The sequence below is a fragment of the Phyllostomus hastatus genome, unplaced genomic scaffold (genome assembly GCF_019186645.2).
Source record: "Phyllostomus hastatus isolate PE091 unplaced genomic scaffold, TTU_PhHast_1.1 phas_contig_148, whole genome shotgun sequence".
Classification (NCBI taxonomy): Eukaryota; Metazoa; Chordata; class Mammalia; order Chiroptera; family Phyllostomidae; genus Phyllostomus; species Phyllostomus hastatus.
In genome coordinates this window covers 23,087,940-23,107,717 of record NW_025333607.1, presented here as the reverse complement: position 1 = coordinate 23,107,717, position 19,778 = coordinate 23,087,940, and the positions used below count along the sequence as shown (strand labels likewise).

Sequence of the window (19,778 nt, the reverse complement as noted above, 5' to 3'; positions counted from 1 at the left end):
CCCCGTGCGGGCGGGTCAGTCCCGCAGAGCAGCAGGTCTGGCAGGTCCCAGCTTCCTCCGAAAGCCCTGGAGTACGAGCTCCGAGGCCCTTACGCGGCCGACCGGCCGCCCGTCCCGGGGGAACCACCCCTGGCGACCGGAAGTTAGCTCCACCGCCGTCTGGCCTGCCGAGGCCCAGCTCGCCCCTCTCTGGGGCCCAGGGCTGGCCGCGTGGCTCTGGGGTCACGGAGAAGACCCGCTCTGCAGATGTCCTCACCAGGCCCGTCCCCCGCCTTCTGAGAAGGCCACTCAGCCCACGAGAGGCAGCTGGTGCTTGGGGGGCGTCTGTGCCCACGAGGCACTCAGCAGTGTCTCGGGGGTGCCTCCTGCCCCCAGCTCTGCCCTGTCCCCAGCCTCCCTCCCGGCCCGGCTGCTGGCACCTGCTTTATCAGGATTGTCAGGAGGGACAGCTGGCTTCTGTCACCGGCCGGCTCCCCTCCCCCGCCCGGCCCCTGCATATCTGCTCTGGTTTTAAATAGCTTATCTCGGCAGCTGGACCACCGCATGGGCTTATATGGAGAGGAGCAAATGTGGTGTCAGCCCCGTCCCCGGCACCTGCCGTCACAGCAGCCAACACCCCCCGCCCCTCGCGCGGCCACCGCCCCCCACACGTGCCTCCCTGCCCCCCGAGAGGCCGGCCCACACGGCCCAGCCCGGGTGCTGCTTAAAGCCCTCGACCGCCCAGCCCTCGCCCAGTCCCTGCCCAGTCCCTGCCCGGTCCCTGCCCGGGGGCAGCAGCGCCGCGTCCGGTCCCGTCCCATCGGCAGCTCCTGTCCGAGGTGAGACTCCGGCAGATGCTCGCATGGGCAGTGGGGAGCAGAGGGATGGGGGCCTGCGTCCGCTCTGAGCACCGTCGGGGTCACAGGTGCCCGCGCTCCCGGGGCGAGGAGGCCACACTTCGGAGGAGGAGTGCGGGGTGGGGCGGGGTGGGGGACCCCGGTGAGACGCCGGAGACTCGAGGTGGGGTCCAGATGGGCCGCTGCAGACCCATCGGGTGGGGGGCCTCGGTTCCTCATCCGCAGGACGGGCGAGACCGCCGCCAGCCCTGCCTGCCTGAGTACAACGAGGCTCTGACAACAGGCCCCCCCCAGGGTCATCGCCGCCCCCCTCCAGTCTGACACCCCCCTGAAACTTTCCAGGCAGGTCCTTCTTGATCCCCAGAGAGCAGAGAGAGTGGCCAGGGCCGATCCGGGGGGTCAGAGCCTCTCCCCAGGGACTCGGAGGCCACGGCCTGAGGCCCAGACCCAGCGCCCTCCCCTCCTCGCCGGAGAGCAGGCCTGGGAGGTCCAGGGAGTGTGAGCCCAGCTCGCTGGGTTGCAGGGCCCCCGAGTCGAGCTCCGCCCAACACGCCCGCAGAGACACCCCCTCGATTCTTTAGCTTCTTCTGTGCAGGTGGAGAAAAAACTGGGGAAGCGTTTCCCCAGAGTGTCAGGAATTTCCAGCACATTCCAGGCCCCTGACTTCCCGAGTTCTTCCCCTGACCCAGATCTTCTAGGGCAAGTCCTCCCGGGGGCAGGAGAAGCAGATGCGAGGATCGAGTTGCCCCCTGCCCCTCCCTGCTGCCCCCAGCCTCCCCCACCCCCACTCCCACCCCCCGCTGAGCGCTGGGGACAAGGGTGGAGGGTGGGGCTACACTCCTCCGAAACTCAGACTTCCTGCGAGACTAGAACTTGAAGCTCATCTATTTCACAGAGGTCAGCTGAGGCCCAGAGAGATTAAGTAACCAAACTAAGGTCACACAGCAAAAATTAGGTTTTCAGAAACCCAGATTTTTGACTCCATGGCTAGCATGTGTTCTGCTGTCCATTGTGTGCGAGGTGGTCCCCCAAGAGGTGACCCCAATCTCTGGGGAAGCAGGTGGGGGGTGTGGATGAGAGGGAGAGTTGCTTTAGGACTTCGTCACCCCTGCTCTGCCAGGGTCTCGACTGTCCCCTGCTCAGCCTGTCCCTGCCCCTTCATCGTCCCGTCTCCGGCCACTGGCCGGGCATCACCCTTGTAGGAGGGCCCTCCCCCACCCTCTGGGGGCCGGTGTGCTATTGGGGGGGGGCTGGGTGTGCCCCCAGGAGCAGGGAGAAGGCTCCACGCTACTCCCTCACGTGCTGCACCCCAGGGCCAGCGGCTCTGAGCTGGCGGGAGGCAGGGCAGGGCGGAGAGAGAGGTTCCCGGAGCAGCTTCCCCAGTTCTCGGTCGCCGGTTTGGCGGCCACCTGGGGGCCCAGGCTGGGGGTGGGGGGCCGAGCTGGTGGGCCACGGACTCCCAACCCGACCCCAGGGACTGAGGACCGGAGAGCAGGCAGTGCCTTTGGGCACTTTGACTGGTTTCCCTGTGGCCACATTCACACGACCGTGTTACCAGTCACAGCCGCTCTGACCGGGCCACGTCCCGGCCTTGCCCGACGCGGGGCTGCGCTGAGGAAGCCGGCGCCCCCACGCTGAGGTCTTCTCTTTCTGGGGGGACAGCAGAGGCCATGTCGGACGCAGAAGAGGCAGCGGAGGAGTACGAGGGGTGAGTGGGGGGGGCCCCTTCCCGCCCCCATCCCTGGGAGCAGGAGGGTGGGCGCGAGTGCTCTGCCTCTGCCCGTCTTGGGGACGTCGGAGGTAGAGATGCTGTCTTCCAGGGTCGGCCGGGGGCCCGGTCACAGGCAGGGGGGCCCGGAGGCTGGGTCCCCGGGACGCGGACCCACAGGGGTTGCAGAGCCACAGGCCCCCCCTGCCTGCAAGTGCCCCGCTCAGGGCTCGGGGTTGGCACCGAGGCCGGCGGTGAGGGTGCGAGGCCCGGGTCTGCCGCAGGACACGGCCAGTGCGTGTGTGCGAGCGTGTGAGCGTGTGTGTGTGCGTGTGTTTGAGCGTGTGTGTGAGCGCGCGTGTGCACGGCCCCACCTGCGCCCCCTCTGCCCCACAGGGAGCAGGAAGGTAAGCACACGCCCGCGCGCTCCTTGGGACGGGCCGCCGGGTGTCGCACTGACCCGGCTCTTGTCTCCTTCCTCGGGGCCCCCCCGCCCCGCCCCCCTGAGCAGAAGAGGCCGTGGAAGGTAAGGAGCCCCAGCCCCCAGACCCAGGGAAGACCCGGTGGCCGTGTCCTGGCCCAGGGGCGCCCGGGTGCGGCGGGCTTTCCTGCAAGACGCAGGGAGGCGACCTTTGGGGTCGCGGTCGCTCAGCCGGGCGCCCCCGCTCGGCTCTGCGCTGCGGGCGGCAGGCCGCGTCCACCCGGCGCCGTGCACGGGGACGCCGGGGCCAGAGCGTGCCGGCGCGGGGTCGCTGGGCCCCCGCCCACTCCTCCTGCCCCGGGGGCTGCGTGAAGCGCGGGTGGGGCCTGGGGGTTCACTGTGGCTGCCGCCCACGCAGAGCAGGAGGAGGCCGCGGAAGAGGAGGTGGCGGAAGAGGAGGCCGAGGGCGAGGCGGAGCCTGAGGAGACCCCGGCAGACGGTGGGCCCTGGGGGCGGGGCTGGGGGCGGGGCCCCAACACCCTCCCGAGGGGCTGGCGGGAGGGCCTCCGCTGGACCTGCTTTCCCACCTGGGCAGCCACGCCTCCCGTCTGGCTGGGACTCAGCTGCCAACTGTCCATCAAGGAACCGTGACCTTGAGCCCCTTCCGTGTGGGGCGAGTCCGTGTTGGGCCCAGGGCACGGGTGCACGTGTGTGCACGCGTGTTCATGGCTGTGTGCTATGTGCCTGTCTGTGTGAAGAGACAGTTCCGTGAGCCCAGAAGCCAGCAGGGCACACTTGGGTCCTGTCCTGTCTGTGGGGGTGGGAGTGGGGGCTTGGGTGGGGGGGGCTCTCGGCAGGGGGTCCTGAGCTTAGAGCCAGGGCTTCGCTCACTTCTCACCTTCTGCTTAGACGACGGACAGGAAGAGGAAGTTAAAGAGGCCGAAGGTGAGTGGTGTGGGCCCAGGAGAGAGGTCTGGGGCAGTGGGGGGAGACGGCTCTCAGGGAGGTGGGGAGCAGGGGTTCACGGGGGGAAGGCAGACGCGGTGCCCTCCTCCGTCCAGAGCAGCTGCCGTGGGCTGCCCCGCGGTAGAGGGGCCGGGGTTGGGGTCCCTACTCGGGGCCACGTCTGTGGGTGAGGCTCCTGGAGACCAGGCAGAACTGCCCGCAGGGTATGGGGCTGTGGGGCTGAAATCCGAAGGCACAGCCAGTGCGCACAGTGGGTCACTGCCGTGGTCACTGTCACGCCTCCGGGGTGTGGGGAGTGGCCAACGGGGCTTGGAACCCTGTCCCCGGGGAGTCAGGGCCCTGGGAGCCTCTCTGAGTGGATGTGTGGGGTGTGCCACCCTGGGGTGCTCCTGGAGCCGGGGGCTCTGGGGCTGGAAGGGGCTCACTGTGCAGACAGGGAGACAGAGGCCCCCGGGACCCAGCCGGCTAGGGCAGAGCGGGGCCCCGATCCGGGGCCTCCTGACCGGCAGCCCTGTGCCCCTCTCCTCTCCAGATGGCCCCGTGGAGGAGTCCAAGCCCAAGCCCAGGTGAGCGGGGCACACCTGCGGGGAGGCCCTGGCAGCAGAGGGAAGGCGGCCAGGTCTGTGGGCTGGGTGTGGCAGGCACACGCCCAGGGGACACATGTCCAGGTTCCGGGGACAGACTGAGGCCAGCCCAGCCCGACACCCCGGCTGTCACCTGTCCAGCAGCACCCCCTGCCCGGCCACCTGTGTGCACACAGCTGCCCCACACAGACCCGTGGGCAGACAGGAGTCGGAGGCATCCTGGTGCACCTGTGTCGGGGCGGGGGGGGCCAAACCGCAGGGCTCCCAGGTTCCGGGGGTATCTTGTGGGGCCAGCCACAGGGACCCCGAGTCCGACAAACCCCTTGAGGGGTCACAGCCTCTCCACGTCCTGGGGGCGTGGTTCTGAGCAGCCACGCCCTCCCCGGGTCTCAGGGCCAGCACCTGAGATTCACGGTGACAGTGTGAGGACAGTGTGGGCGTCCCAGGGGGTGGGTGTCCCAGGCGGTGGGGGCCTCTCCGACCGGCAGGCGCTCAGGGCCCCTCCTCCTCTCCCACAGGCCCTTCTTGCCCAACCTGGTGCCGCCCAAGATCCCCGACGGAGAGAGACTGGACTTCGACGTGAGCGGGGGCTGCGGGGAGGGCAGGCCCGGCTGGGTGGTCCCGGGCCCCCGATGGGAAAGCAGGACCGTATGACCTGCGGGCTGGGAGAACATGGCTCGGGAGGGCGTCCAGCGAGGCTGGTCGGCGTCACCCGGCCAGGCCCCGGGGGAGGCCGAGGGGGCCTGCCGCCCTCCCCTGAGCACGGGCGCCCCGCAGGACATCCACCGGAAGCGCATGGAGAAGGACCTGAATGAGCTGCAGGCGCTGATCGAGGCTCACTTTGAGAACCGCAAGAAGGAGGAGGAGGAGCTCCTCTCCCTCAAGGACCGGATTGTAGGTGCCCCGCGCCCCTACCGGGGACCCCCCAGGCCCCTGTCTGCCCTCCCCCTCCACCCTTGGGCCTCCCCTCCACCAGGCAGCCCTCCTTGAAGCCCCTGCCCCTGCCGGCGCGGGCTGTCCGTCCGGAGCCCCGCCTGCCCCCCAGCAGCCCGGGTGCTGCTCCCCGAGGGCCGGAGCTGCGGGCAGCCAGGCCCCTGCAGTGGGGTGACTGGTCAGCAGCGGCTGCCCCGCCCCGCCCCTGGCTCCCACCTCCAGGCACAGCTGTCCCCCCGTGGAGGGAAGGCGAGGTGGGGTTCCGAGCACAGGGCAGAGGCCGGGGGGCGGAGGCCAGGGCGGGGCGGAGGCCTCCCTCAAATCTCGGAGGCCGGCCCCCCCAGCGCGGGAGGTTCGGTGGGGCTGGATGCAGGCGTCGGGCGTGGGCGGCCGTAGCGAGGCGGGACTCCCCCCACCCCGCAACCCCGCGCACTGCGCGGCTCGGCCTCTCCCCGCAGGAGAAGCGGCGGGCGGAGCGGGCGGAGCAGCAGCGCATCCGGAGCGAGCGGGAGAAGGAGCGGCAGACCCGCCTGGCGGTGAGTGACCCCCGCCCCTGGCGCCCCCAGGCCCCAGCTGCTCCCGATTCAGACCCCGGTCCGAACGAGCAGGGAGTGACCGCCGGGCACTTGTGGACCCTGAGCGCCCACGGGAGACGAGGCAGGACCGTGCGGCCAGAGTCCCGCCGCCCTCTGCCCGGCCGAGGCACCCGGGGCCTGATCGGGCATTCACTCAACAACCACGGGTCGCCCGGCCCCAGGGGCGGAGCCTGTGCACGGACCCCCAGGGGCTTCTAGCGGGGCGGGGGGAGGGGGGGCACAGTTCACCCGCCCACAGAGCCCACAGAGCCCAGAGCCCAGCCCCGCCCCAACCCGCTGCCCGCCCCCCCCCCCCGCCGCCCCCACCAGGAGGAGCGGGCTCGCCGGGAGGAGGAGGAGAGCCGGCGGCGGGCGGAGGACGAGGCTCGCAAGAAGAAGGCCCTGTCCAACATGATGCACTTCGGAGGCTACATCCAGAAGGTGGGCGGCCGCGGAGGCTCCGGGCGCGGGGGTCCCGAGGGGCCAAGGGTGGGAGGGGGAGCTGCCCCGCTGCTGGGGGTGAGACTGCGGGGCCCCTGCCCCATAGCCCCCCGCCCCCCGGCGCTCAGCCTGGCTGTGGATGCACGAGAGGGGCCTGCTGGGGTGGGGGGTGGGGGCTTCAGGCGAGGCCTGGACACGGCTTCTGCCGCTCCGGCTGGAGGGCACTCGGGCTGGGGACAGCCCGGGGACGGGGGGATGGGGGGGGCTCCACATCCTCATTTGTAAGGCAGGACTGACATGACCGGCCGGCCCTGCTGCCCTGAGGTCCAGCCAGCCCACACGGGGCGCACCCCGGGGAGGTGGCTCGCTCCTCCTGGGGGCTCGCTGTCCTCTCCCGATTTCGACGCCCTGCCTGCCGGCCGTGCACTCTCACAGGACAGGGGGAGGGGGGTGCCTGTGACCGTCTGAAGTCCCCAGCTCAGAACCGGGCCGGCCCCCCTGCCTCGGCCCCGAACTCTTGGCCCGGCCCTGCTGTCGGCAGCAGCCTGGCCCTGCCCCGGCCTCTCGTCCTGGTGTCCTGGGGACCGGGGTCGCCCTGGACCCGTCTGAGCCGCCTTCTCCTCGCCCCCCCCGTCTCTCCGCCTCGGGCCTGCGCACTCTCTGTCTCTGTCGTCTCCTCCGCCTCTCTCTCTCGGGGCTCTCTCTCTTGTGGCGCGCTGGTGTAGCAGGCGCAGGTGGGTACAGCGAACAGAGGCCTCTTGGTGTTGGGGGCTCCCTGGATGGGGATCCCGGCGGGGCAGGGTGGGGCGGGGCGGGGGAGGGGACGGATCCCGGTGTGGCCGAAGGAGTCGGCTGAAACGACTCTCCTTGCCCCTGCCTCAGTTTCCCCGCGGATCCGGGGGGGACGGGGCAGGCGTTGCAGGAAGAGGGCCAGCACCTGGCCCCTCTGCAGCCCCGCCCACTCCCCACCGGGTTTTGGGGGGCTGGGGCGCCGGAGGGGCAGTCCTCTAGCGAACGCCCTGCCCCCTGCTTGCCAGACGGAGCGGAGAAGTGGGAAGAGGCAGACGGAGCGGGAAAAGAAGAAGAAGATTCTGGCGGAGAGGAGGAAGGTGCTGGCCATCGACCACCTGAATGAAGACCAGCTCAGGTGGGGCCCGGGCGGGGGGCGGGCTGCGAGCAAGCGCACTAGGAGGGTGTCCGCGAGGGCGCGTTCTCGCTGCGACCACCAGGGGGCGCCGCCACCCCACACATCCCGCCAGGGCGCACTTGGCGGGACTGGTGTCCGCAGGTGCCGCCAGCCACTCACCTGTCCTGGCTGTCCTTGCCCGCCCGCCCGCCCCCGTACTGGTCCCCAGCCTTCTGGGTCCTGCGCTGAGCTGGCGGGCAGGCGGGCAGGCGGCCTGGCGGCCTGAGCCCCTGGGGCTGGGTCAGGATGAGGAGGAAGGCGAATTGTCCTCAGCGCCCCCCACCCCCATTCCGGCCGCAGGGAGAAGGCCAAGGAGCTGTGGCAGACCATCTACAGCCTGGAGGCCGAGAAGTTCGACCTGCAGGAGAAGTTCAAGCAGCAGAAATACGAGGCGAGCCGGCCGGGCGCCCCCTCCCAGCCCACTCCTCCCGCCTGAGTGGGCCCCACCCTACAGCAGGGCCACGCCCATCCCCCCCTCCCCAGTAATCACCCCTCCAAGTCATGCACCTGCCCAGGTGCCTGGTCCCCGCCAGCGGTCAGTGACACCCGCTGGGCTGCCGTGGCTGGACAGCTCTGAGGTTTCGGTGGGGCTGAGCAAGGGCGCCGTCCAGGGGTTCCAGCCCTGGGGCATCCCTCCCTGTCGCTGGGCAGGGATCGGCCCTGAAGGCTGAGGGGCAGCAGCCAGGCACCCTGAGCCGGGCTGGGGGCCAGGACGCGGGGAGCCAGACCTCCGGGGGGAGGAAGCCTCACCAGAGACGCACTCACTTCTCGGTGCCTGGCGGAAAGCGCCGGGCTGAGCCCCAGACCCACAGCCTGTGGGGGACCCCAGGGGGACAGACAGCACCAGAGCCCAGCCGGCTCCAGCCCGAGTGCGCCCCCCTGTCCCCCGGAGCAGGCCTCCCTCCTGGGGTCCACTTTGCTGCACCCCCGACATATCTCAGGCCTGTGACACTGGGTCCCCCGTCCCCACACACTTCCCCTGGTGGCAGAGAGGAGTTTGGAGCCACATCGACTGTGTCAGGCCTCTGGCTCTGCCCCTCGACAGGGTGACACGGCTGCCCTCTCACAGGGTCATTGTGAGGGTCACAGGGATGCCCTCCCACCTGCCTCCACCCCAGGCCACCTGGGGCCTGAGCCGCAGGGGCTCCCGGTGACCCCGTCTTGACCACTTTTCCTACAGATCAATGTCCTCCGGAACAGAATCAATGACAACCAGAAAGTGTGAGTAACCGCGTGTGACCTTTCCTGCCCCACCCCAGCCCTCTGTTGACCCCCTTCAGGGCCCCCCGTCCTCTCCCCCAAGCCACTGCCCACTGCAGGCTGCCCCTCTCCACCCTCAGCCCCCACCCGGCCCTGTGTCCCCTCTGACGGAGTCCTGCTTCTCCTGCAGCTCCAAGACCCGCGGGAAGGCCAAGGTCACTGGGCGCTGGAAGTGAAGCCCAGATCTGCTCCTTGCCGCGTTGGTGCCCTGCATGCCCCCCGCTGTGCCCCCCGCCCCCAGCACAGGGGGCGGCTCCTGCTTGGACTCCAGGACGGACCCACCTGGAGCCGCCGTGCACGGCTGCCCCCCATGTCCGCACCAAGCCCTTAATAAAAGCCACCGCATGCCGCACGGCATTTCTGTTACTTCCCCTTCAGGGGGAGGGAAACCGAGGTGAGACCCCGGTCTCATCTGGCAGGTCGGGGCCTGACAGGAGAGCGGCCCCTCCCCCACCAGATGCCAGGGCCTGAGTCCCCATGACGGGACGGTGTGGGGGGGCCTCTGGAGCAGGGGGTGTCCACATCGAGCCGCAGAGGGAGGAGTGGAAACTGAGAACCTGCTGCTGCTGGCTGTCCCGCCCGCCCCGGTGGCTGGCCCGGTCTGTGCCCAGGCAGGACGGAGGTGCAGAACCCCCCCCCCCGGGGGCTCCGCCCCTGACTCTCCAGCTGGTTTCTGGAAAGGGTGGGTCCTCTCTCAGGGACAGTCCTGGTGCCAGGCTCCCTGCTGTCCCAGGCCAGGGTGGGGACGGGCAGAGGGCAGGGCAGGCCAGAGTCCTGGTCCCTGCTCTTCCCTCCCCCAGAACGCCCCACCTCTCTGCCGGCCCACCCCCTCCCATCCCCGAGGGCCTGCGCGAGTCCCTGATTTTCCAAGGAGTCTCTGGGGGGCCCTCCTGAGTGCGGTGGCCCCCACAGGCAGCGCCCCTCGGGCTGCCTGGAGGACCCACACCGAAGGCCCATTTGCTCCGGGCTCCTGACTCACAGAAACCAGGTCTGGGTGCCCCCGCCCTCCGGTCCCGACCCCACCCACCGGCTCAGCCCGGGTTCCCAGCCCCGCCCCAGCAGCTACCGGGACGAAAAGTGCTGTCTGCTGCAGACTCCGGGAATGCCGTCCTCACCCCGACACGGAGCGCCCAGGCCCCAGGGGCGCCCCACCCTCGGCCTGGCTCTCAGGCCTGGGCCCCCGCAGCCACGCCCTCCGCACGCCCCAACCCCCAAACAGGCCCGGAAATCAGGCCCCGGGCGGCGTGGCGCTGCTCTTAAGGAACACGGAGGGCGGGTGGGCGGGCGGGAGGTGGTTGGGTTCCCAGCGCCCTCCGGGCTGAGCCGGGGCTGACGCAGTACTGACAGGGGAAGGGTGACCCGCTGAGGAGCATGAGGGGCCCCCCCGCCCCCCCCCCGCATCCTGTCCCCACCCACCCCCGCTCTGCCAGTGCCCCGAAGGGGCCGGCCACCAGGATACGTGCAGGCAGGCGGTCACTTCATTGCTGCTTGGGGGTAGAGGACACACGGGGCTTTTCCCTCTCAACTCGACCCAGGGACGCCGCCCCCCGACCTCCTGGCTGCCAACGACCGAGCCCTACTGGGTGCCGCGCAGAGTGTGGAGCCCCTCGCATGCACTCCCTGCCTGCGGGAGCTGCAGAGTCGCTGCGGAGACGCCCCCTTTCACACGGGGGGAAACTGAGGCTCCCAGGCGTGGGGGACCTCCAGGCTCTGCCTGTTCCCATGACGTTTTACTTATTTATTTGCACGGCACGCTCTCCAAATTCAGTCGGGTAGCTGATAGAAACAAGGAAAAGCACATTCTTTAAAAAAATATTTATTTATTTTTAGGGAGGAGGGAGGGAGAAAGGGAGAGAAACACCAATGTGCGAGAGACACATCAATCAACTGATCGGTTGCCTCTCTCACGCCCCCTACTGGGGGCCTGGCCCGAAACCCGGGCCTGTGCCCTGACTGGGAATCAAACCGGCGACCCTTTGGTTCGCAGGCCGGCACTCAGTCCACTGAGCCACGCCAGCCAGTGTAAAAGCACATTGTGAAGACATTGCAACTGTCCGTTAGCCAGCAGATGCTTGGACAGCTGCCGACTGTCCAGTGCAAAGCACGGGACCGTCCCGTCCACCTGCTGTGGGTGCGGCCGTGTCTAGGGGCAGGGCCGAGGTAGGCGGCTGCTCGGCCACCTGGGAGGCCGCGGTGACCCCGGGCCTTCGGGTTCGTGGGCGGGAGGGAGGCCCGGGAGGCTCTCAGGCCCGTCCTCGGTGGGACTCTCGGATCCCCGGGACACAGCATGGTGTGTGGGAACTCCACGTCACACAGACGGCAAGACGGACACGCTCAGAAGTCCAGGCCCGACCGGGCCCCTGCACGGCTGTGGGCTCCCGGGCCCCATGGGGGAGCGCCAGTGGACGGGCCGCGAGGACAGACAGGGCCACGCTGGGCAGGGCGGGCAGGTCCACGGGCAGGAGAGACCCCGGGGACCGTGGGGTGGCAGGGCACGCCGCGCCTGGGACGTGTCTGGTGCGGGTGTAGGCGGGGTGTCAGTGCGAGGCGGGAGAGGAGGAGACCGAGGAGGGGGTCTGTGGGGGGCCGCCCGGGGGCTGGGGCAGGGCCTCCGCGTGCCGGCCGCAGAGAACTGGGAGCAGGCCGATGTTTCGAGGCAAGAAGGCATGCAGTCCGTGTGGTTTCTGGGAGGGCTCCGGCGGTGGCCCAGGCGGGGATGGTGGCAGTGGGCATGGAGACGAGGTGACACCGTGGAGGGGTCAGGATGCGGTGCCTGGCTGGGAGAGGACGCGTGGAGGACGAGTGTCTCGCCTGGGGGACCAGGTGGGTGGGACCAGCCTGAGACTTTGTCTTGTTTCTCAGGCGCAGACAGACCGGGTGCCTCGAGCGGCTCAGGCCCAGCGGGTGTCAAACCCCTGGGCCCCTGGAGGGGAGGCGGGGTGGGGGAGGGAGCGGGGAGGCCCCGGGCGGGGAAGCCCCTGGCCGGTGGTGCTGGGAAGCAGCTCACAAGCCCCGCCCCCGTTGCCTCCGCTGCTCCCGCTCCCGGAGGAGCAGAGCTGCAGCAGCAAAGCCCCTGCGCCTCTCCCCCCTCCCCGCCTCCCTTCCCCACCCCTGCCTCCTGGGAAGCGCGAGGGCCGCCCCTGCGTGGTGGCGTCCCCGGCAGAAAGACGACAGGGCATCCACCGGGGTCCGGGAGCAGGCAGCCGCGCCCGTCTGGGCCGGAACCCGAGCCCCGGCTCAGTTGTCCTGCAGGAAGCCTTGCGGTTGCAGGGTGCAGGGGGTGGGCCGGAGAGGGTTGGAGACCCCGGAGGCTCGTGAGACCCCCGGCCCAGGGGGCCTGGCGGAAGGCCCCTCTCCGCACCCGGGCACCTGCCGGAGCGCTCCTCACCCCCCCACTATGGGCGCTGCGGGGGGCGGGCTGAGGGTGCGGAGCCCTGCTCCGCTGGGGAGTGCCTGCCCCCCGGCCCCCCGGCCCCCCGCCCCAGTGGGTCACCGGCTTTCACGTGCCTCCCGGGGGGCCCAACCTACCCCTCGGTGACATTCGTGCTCTCCGAACCCGCAGCAGGTGCAGGGTGACTGGCTCGGGCCGGGGGTGCCTGCTGGGGCCCCTGACCCGTTTCTTTGCCTTGTGGGCCTGGTCCCGCATTTTAACCAGCCGAACCAGCGAGCCTCGCCCTGGGGTCCTCGCCGTCTCCTGTGCTGGCTGAGCTCTGTGAGTTGGGAACTTTCCCGTCACCCGCACGTCCACGCAGGACCCAGCGCACCTCCCGGAGCTGACGGAGAGCGGGTGCCTGGCTGGCGGCGCCCCCCGCCCCCTCGGGGGGCAGCCCTTCCCCCTTCCACAGCACCCCAAATAATCCACTGCTTCAACGGTCCACAGAAATGCCAGCAATTTATTGGTTTCCTCTAGTTCCAAAGAAGCAAATGTACAGCGCATCTCACAGCGGACGGGCCCAGCCGGCACAGAGCTGTCACACAGACGAGGGGCGCCCGACACCTCGCGGCGTTGCCTTGCCCACCCCACGGCCTGGCCCTGTCACCCCAGCCGCCCCCCTCCTCCCAGGCAGGCTCCGAGGCGAGTGAGAGTGAGCCTCACTGCGGCTGAGCCTGGGGAGGGGGCCACACTCCCCCCTGGTCCCCGCCGGGCAGGGCTGCTGGCTGGTGACGGGTGTGTCTTAAGCACGGGAGGCCCTGGCTCGGGGGCAAGGACCGGGGACCCGAGAGCCTGGCTGCTCGGTGTCCTCCCTCACTGGGCGTTGACCCTGACAGCAAGGGCCCTGGTTGCTGGGGGCGGCGGGGGGGGGGCGCTGTCACACGCAGCCCCGCCCCCGCCCCTCCTCTAGGACTTGCACTCTCAGCCTCTCCTCCCCTCCCCGGGCCTCTCCCGGAGTGACAGGGGACGGGCCAGCTGGCCGGCTCCAGGGAGGCCGCCAAAATTGGGCCTGGCCTCACGGGGCGCCTTCGCCTCGATGGGACAGTCTGGTCAGCCAGAGGACCCCCCACGGCAGGACCCCTGCCGCCCCTTTCATCCGGGACAGCGTCCGCTCATGAGGACAAGCTCTGTCCCCCCCACCACGTGTCCTGATTCCTACAGAAAGGAGTCCCTCTGGGCCCCAGGGACAGGCAGGGAGGATGACGTCCCTGGACCCCTTTCCAGGACGCCCTCTCGGACGCAGCTCACCCGTGCGCCCCAGGAGGGGGTGCGCCAGGACCCCCCAGGGGACCCCCAGCACCGAGGGCGCCTGGTCGGTCACACGGCCGTCCCCCCAGGTCTGTGCCGGGTGTTGGGTCTCCGACGGGGCCCACCCTCAGCCCCGAAGGGTGTTGCCCGTCCCCACTGTGGGTTGGACAGGGATAGTGTGGGGGCGGGGGGTGGGTGTGGGCGAGCAGGGGACCCCTTGAACTGTGTGGGAGGAGGACCGGGCCAGGCGGTGAGCTCCTACCTGCGGCCTGGAGTCTGGGGCAGGAAGTCCTGGGCCCCGTGCTGGGCCCTGTTACTGCCACATGAAAGCCTATTTACAGCAAGCTTTTCCCTGGGGGAGGGGACGCCCTGCCGCTTCCCACCCGAAATGCACGGGAGGCTGGGCTCTCGGGGACAGCTGGTGGCCTGGCTGGGGCTCGGGGAAAGGTGGGGACCTCTGGCTGGGGCGTGGGCTTGTCGGTGGCCGGACAGGACGGTCCCTTTGGGGGACTCTCCCTCCCTTCCTCCAATGGTCCTGAGCCCAAGCCCTCCCTCCCTGAGGTGCCCGGGCGCCCGAGTGTGGGGGGGGTCGTGCCCTCAGGTGGATGTCTAAATGGCCCCTGGGGGGCCGCTGCCTGGACGACTCTGGCTCTGAGCACCACTCCTGCCCTGTTCTCCGGTGACAGGCGGGTGTCCAGCCCGCTGGGGAGTGCGGTCACACTCACACTCACACTCACACTCACACTCACGGGCTGAGTCTGCTCCGAGGAGCACGGCCCCCTCCCCCCGGGGCCAGCCTGGCTGAGGTCCCGAGCCCCGCCCAGCCCGGTGCTGTGGCCCCGCGGGACGGCGGCTGCGTCAGATGACCAGACTGTCCCGGGAGGCCCTGGAGCCCCTCCACGCCAGCCAGCCTCCCTGCCTGCAAAGCCGCCCCCGGAGACGGTCCCCGTGGCAACCCCCTCAACGTGACGCCCTGGACTGTGAGTGGGAAACAGGAGACACTTGTACCGCCTCTGACCGGCAGTCGGACAACCCGACGGAATCTCCGTCATCTGCAGTCACTTACACACGTGTGTGCCGCACACGCACGTGATACAACATACATAGTACCAGCTCTGAGCAAAAGAAGTACTGACATCAGAAAAAGCCCGCTTAACTCAAGAACAGCCCCCACCCCGCCCACCCCCAGTGCTTGCAAGTTCTCCCAAGGGAAAAAAAAAAATCTAAAAATGGTTCCATCTTCCTCAGCTTCCAAGTTTGTTCTCGTCGCGTTGAACGTCTCCAAATACTGCACCAGTGGCCAGAGCCACCCTCCAGCCAGGCCTGAGGCCCCTCCTGGGGGTCGTGTGGCGCCTGCAAAAGGAGGGGCCTCCTGTGAGTGCGGGTACTGACCGGCCCGCTGGCCAGCACCCTTGGGAGACCGAGAGGCCCCTCCCACAGGTGCAGGGGTGCGCCTGCGGGCCTGACAGTCACCGGGCAGGGGTGGGGGGCGGCTCCGGCAGAGTGGGTCAGCCCTGCCTGTCTGCCAGGCCCTCTTGTCCTGCCTGCACCCTGCCTGCACCCTGCCAGCACAGCCCTGGCACCCCGGCCACACCCGTGAGATCTGTGGACTTAGGCCCCTCCCCTTCCCCACCCTCCGGCTGCTGCAGCCGGCTCTCCACCGGGACCCCTGCGGCGCCAGGGGGCTGGCGGCTCGAGGGGGCCCTCACCCCTGGCTCTCTGCGGAGGCTGCTCAGCGGGGCCGCCCCTGGTGGCATGTCTGTGGGAGTGTCTGCGTGTGCCCCCGGCTTCCCCATGCCAGAAACACATGGTCTGCCTGTGTGCAGACGCACATTCCCCTCCAGAGCCACGGAGGCCGGGGCAGGGCCCCGGGTGTGCATCTGGGCACGCTCCTGGGAGGTCCTCACGCACGCTAGGGCCGTGAGCCTCAGTCACAGACCCTGGGCACGGGCAGGGGCGGGGAGTGGACTGCAGAAGGCAGGGGCCTGAGTGGCGGTTGCTCTAACCCAGAGAGACATGTCCTGTCCATAGGCCCCCGCCCAGTAGACCCCTCGGACGGCACCCCCGGGTGGGGCCGAGTGCCAACTCCCCTTGACCCCACAGCTCGGCCCAGACCTCGGCCTGTGGATGCAGCCAGGACATCACACGCCCCTGATATACCAGCTGGGATGGCCATGGCGCCCTGGCCCAGCAGCCTACACAGCTGTCCCCTTGGTCAGCCAGACTGAGGGCTGCCCCTGGGTCCCTGGGGAGCTCGGGGCTGGCCCCTGGGTCCGAGACTGGCTGAGGCTGCTGGGCCTGGAACCCCGCCCCCCAAACCCCCCACACCCCACTCCCACCCCCACCCAGGGGTGCCGAGGCTCACCTGCAAGCCGGTCCTGCTCGGGCGGCCCTCTCTTAGAAGCGGGAGGTGAAGTTCCTGAGGCTGTTGGGCCCGGCTAAGGTCCCCAGCATGTTCCGGTCAAACCCTTGCTGCGAGGGGACAGACCGCGGCCGTTGGGGTCCCCGAGGTCACGAGCTCCCTGCAGACTCGCGCGCCCCCTCCCCTCTCCCGCTCGCCCCAGTCCAGGGGACCTGGCTCGCACAGGCACACAGGAACGGGGAGGGCCCGCGCCGGGCGGGGGGCCTTACCTGTCGGAGGATGTTCTGAACTTCCTTGATGGACCACATGTCGGACAGGAGGAGCCGGGCGGCTTCTGCGGCCTTGGATGAGACGCTGGGCGGGAGGGAGGGAGGTTCGTTTGTGGGTGAGGGTCTGCACACACGCAGACAGGCCTGCCTCCCTCCCGCCCCCGCCGCCAGGCCTTGCAGACGTGGGGGCCCCGGGGCGCCTGATAGAGGAACCGCGTCCCACTTCCGGCCGGCCCCTCAGCCCTGTGGAGAGAACCCCACGCCCGTGTCCTGGGGGGAGAGAGACCCCGGCAGCAGGATGAAGCCCCCACGGGGCTGGGTCTGCTGCTCTGGGCTCCTGCGGCCCCTCCGAGGACTCGGAGCACACCCCCCCGGGGGCCCCTGGCTGAGATGGGCGCCGCCCCGAGGCCTGGCTGCTGCTGGACGCACAGGTCCAAGGTGCGCTGGGTGCACTGGGCTTCCGCGCCGGGGCCCCCCCTGCCCCACGCGGGGACGTGTGTGCTCTGCCCGGCTTGGGGCTGCGCTGGGGGCGGGGCAGGGGGCACCGCGGCCTGCCCACCTGCTGCGGCACAGGTTGACCACGTTGTTGATCATGCTGCTGGAGAAGACCCGCTTGGCCAGCTGCGGCTGGGAGGCCATCAGGTTCCGCACGGTGTAGCAGGCCGAGGTCAGGATGTCCTCTGAGTTGCTGGTGTTGCCGGTGTGGCTGGTGAGCAGCCGGGCCACTTCCGGGAGCACCTGGTTCCCTGGGAGGCGGGCGGGGCGGGCCTGGGGTCAGGGTCTGCGGGGCGCAGGCCCTGAGGCTCCCGTCCAGCACCCGGGGGCTCGGGACCCAGGCGGGACCATGCCGGCCTGCAGGCCAGCCTGGGAGACCCGCCCTTTCCTACCCCCGAGCTCCCCCCCAGGGGGGCACACGCCAGGGAGCGGTGAGAGGGGGGCCTCCCGGCGGCCTCTGGAAAGCGGGGTCCGCCCCGGGGTGGGGCGGCCGGGGCGGGGGCCTCACCCATCAAGCTGTGCAGCGGCTGGTGGCGGGACATGTTGCTCAGCAGGGAGGCCCCGGAGCGCACCACGTCGGAGTTGCCGGACTGCAGCAGGCGGGCGATCTGTGGCAGCCCCTTCTCCTTCACCCCGATCAGCTGGCTCATGCCGCTGGACATCTGCGCGGGGGGGCCGGGTGAGGACCCCGCCCACGGCCACCCGGGCCCCGGGGGAGGGGGGGCGCCAGTGACCCCGCGGGGAGACCCGGCAGCCCCCTCCTTCACGGTGTCCACACAGCCACAGCCGGGGGGCCGTGTGCTCACCGGGCACTGGGGGACGCCAGGCGCCCGGGCACCACCCCCCTCCCGGGGGGCCACCTCCGGTCCCCCGTTCTCTCCCTGAGCTGGGCACACAGCAGACCCTGCATTCTGGTTTGCAGAGCAAGGCTCCCAGCCCCTGCCTCCCCCGCCATGTCTGACAAGACGCGAGAGGGGCCAGGGTCGGCAGGGGGGCGGGGGATCCGAGGCAGGGGCGGGGGCGGGGTGCTGTGGGCGGCAGGGGCCCTCACCATCCCCTTGCTGGCCGTCAGGTTCTGCAGGGCCCCCGCGCAGGCCTCCAGCGTGGCGTCCTTCTTGCTCTTGCCCATGAGGTTCAGGTAGGTGCGGATGGCGTCCGAGTGGTACAGCCAGCCGCTGCCCCTGGGGTTGGGCTCTTCCTCGGGGAGGGGGCAGTCGTAGTTGTTGTTCTGAGGACAGTGGGCGGGTCAGCGGGCAGCCTCGCGGGGGGCGGACTCCCGAACCCCCAAACGCTGTCCCCGCACCTCAGAGGCCGGGGTCCTGCCCAGGGACCCGAGGAGGCCCCTGGCCACGGCCCTCCCTCTCTCCCTGCTGCCGCCGAGAGAAGGAGGGAGGCACCGGTGTGGTCCTCGGGGCCGGGCTGAGGACAGGGGGCCTCTCCGTCCCTCGGGCAGCGTGGCTGGCCTCCGCCCGACCCTCCCGGCCTCCCCGGTGGGCCTGCTGTTGGGTCCCGTTCCACGATGCTCCCCGCCCCACGGAGGTCAAGCCTGACCCTAACCCTGGGCCCACAGGGGCAGGTGGCCCCGGCCTGGACGCCACCCTCGTGCCCCGTGGAGGAAGTCCATCCTCTGGGACCCCCCGGGGAGACTCTGGGGAACCTGGGGACGCTGGAGGCCAGCGCGACCAGTCTGGACAGGGGTGAGAGTCCTGGTCACCCCGAACCCCAGGGCTACAGGAGAGACTCGGAGGCCGAGGGGTCTGGAGTGTGTGACCGGGGTGGTCTGGGCTGCTTCTGTCCCAGCACGCAGACCCCGGTCTGCAGGGACCCCCCTCCCCGCACCATCGAGCCCTCGGAGGCCTGCAGGCCGCGGCAGGCGGAGGGGAAGGGGGCGGGGCCGGCCGGCTCACCACCATCTTGTCGCTCCTGTTGCTGAAGCAGCCAGTGGAGGACTTGTCGGTGTAGGTGCTGCGGTAGTTGTGCTCCAGCTGCCGGTAGCGGGTGGGCACCTCGGCGTCCAGGCGGTAGGACAGGTTGTGCAGCACACACATGCAGTTCTCCACAGACTGCGGGCCGAGAGCGAATGCGCCTGAGCCGCCGTGGAGCCGCCCGGGCCCCCGGCGCACGCCCGCCCGCCCGCCCACCCCTCCGGCCACTGCCCCTCTGGCCGCCGCCCCCAGGGTCCCTCGAGCCTGCCTGTGTGAACCGAGGGACCGGCCTCGCCTCCCACCCCCCGCCCGGCTGTAAACGGGGCTGAAGTCGCTGCTGCTGGGCCCTGGGAAGGACACGCTCTGAAAGTGCCCATGGGGGCCTAGCCCGCAGCCCCCAGTGGGACGGCAGACAGGGCAGGCGGGTGGCGTCATGGGAGGCGCCTTCAGGAGCAGCCCTGGCCTCTGTGGATTCAAAGCCACCGAGCCCCATGTCCCCACAGGTCCCTCTGTTTCGGCTGGTGCTCAGCCCCCCACAGCACAGTGCTGGCCCGTCCTCACGGACAGGAGGCCCAATGCTGACTGCGCACCACTGTCCCCAGAGGCCCGCCGTTCTCCCCCGGCGTGCGGCCCTGCTGGGGTCTGCTGCCGGGAGTCGGGGGGCCCGGCCGTGCGGGCTGCACCTCCCAGAGCACAGGGGCCAGCCTCCCACCCCCCAGTCCCCGGCGGAGGGGCCCCCTTGGGGACGCGGTCTCACCTTGTCGTCGCAGCGGCTGGCCGCAACGCAGTTCTGCACGTAGGCCAGGAGGGCGTCGATGAGCCCCGTGTAGTTCCGCATGGTCTGGCGGCCCGCGTCGGCCGAGCTCAGGTTCCTGAGGGGGGAGGGAGGTGGGGGATGGCAGTGGGCGACAGGCGGGGGTGCAGGGGCGGAGGGCCCGGTGGACGTGCAGTAGACGGGACTGAAGGGGGACAAGGGCTGAGGGGGGAAGCAAAGGAGAGGGAGGCGGCCAGCCCTGGCCGCCCTGGCCGGGGCCGGGGGCGGGTCCAGCTGGAGCCCGGCACCCTCCGTCTCTCTGTCTGCCCGCTCGGTCCCCCAGCCCAGCTCCCACAAGTGTCGGGGGCGCTGGTGTGGCCCC

At 70.4% G+C, this 19,778-nt stretch overlaps 2 protein-coding genes across 7 annotated transcripts in view; one reads left to right on the top strand and one right to left on the bottom strand.

Annotated features, from left to right (window-relative positions):
* The first annotated feature begins 684 nt into the window (after positions 1–684).
* TNNT2 (troponin T2, cardiac type) lies at positions 685–9,262 on the top strand. Of its 6 annotated transcripts, none has more exons than XM_045817086.1 (16): positions 685–818; positions 2,499–2,544; positions 2,941–2,951; positions 3,056–3,070; positions 3,384–3,464; positions 3,875–3,910; positions 4,464–4,497; positions 5,034–5,094; positions 5,293–5,409; positions 5,907–5,984; positions 6,354–6,464; positions 7,190–7,198; positions 7,502–7,611; positions 7,951–8,041; positions 8,831–8,871; positions 9,041–9,262. In XM_045817086.1, exons 2-16 carry the CDS (start codon positions 2,507–2,509, stop codon positions 9,084–9,086), a joined length of 879 nt encoding a protein of 292 aa, XP_045673042.1. In that variant the 5' UTR covers positions 685–818; positions 2,499–2,506; the 3' UTR covers positions 9,087–9,262. The 6 variants fall into 6 exon arrangements, with proteins under 6 accessions (XP_045673042.1, XP_045673050.1, XP_045673018.1 ...); XM_045817062.1 differs by having other exon boundaries at positions 709–818; positions 7,193–7,198; XM_045817055.1 differs by having other exon boundaries at positions 735–818; positions 2,502–2,544.
* A 3,523-nt stretch (positions 9,263–12,785) lies between these two features.
* Positions 12,786–19,778, bottom strand: part of PKP1 (plakophilin 1) — a 31,041-nt gene continuing 24,048 nt past the window's right edge. Inside the window, exons 7-14 of the mRNA XM_045816471.1 lie at positions 19,400–19,514; positions 18,625–18,780; positions 17,769–17,945; positions 17,226–17,379; positions 16,782–16,968; positions 16,223–16,307; positions 15,957–16,063; positions 12,786–14,944 (exon numbers count right to left, since the gene is read on the bottom strand). Coding sequence (XP_045672427.1) covers positions 15,989–16,063; positions 16,223–16,307; positions 16,782–16,968; positions 17,226–17,379; positions 17,769–17,945; positions 18,625–18,780; positions 19,400–19,514 — 949 coding nt within the window. The 3' untranslated portion in view covers positions 12,786–14,944; positions 15,957–15,988. The remainder of the gene's footprint in view (positions 14,945–15,956; positions 16,064–16,222; positions 16,308–16,781; positions 16,969–17,225; positions 17,380–17,768; positions 17,946–18,624; positions 18,781–19,399; positions 19,515–19,778) is intronic.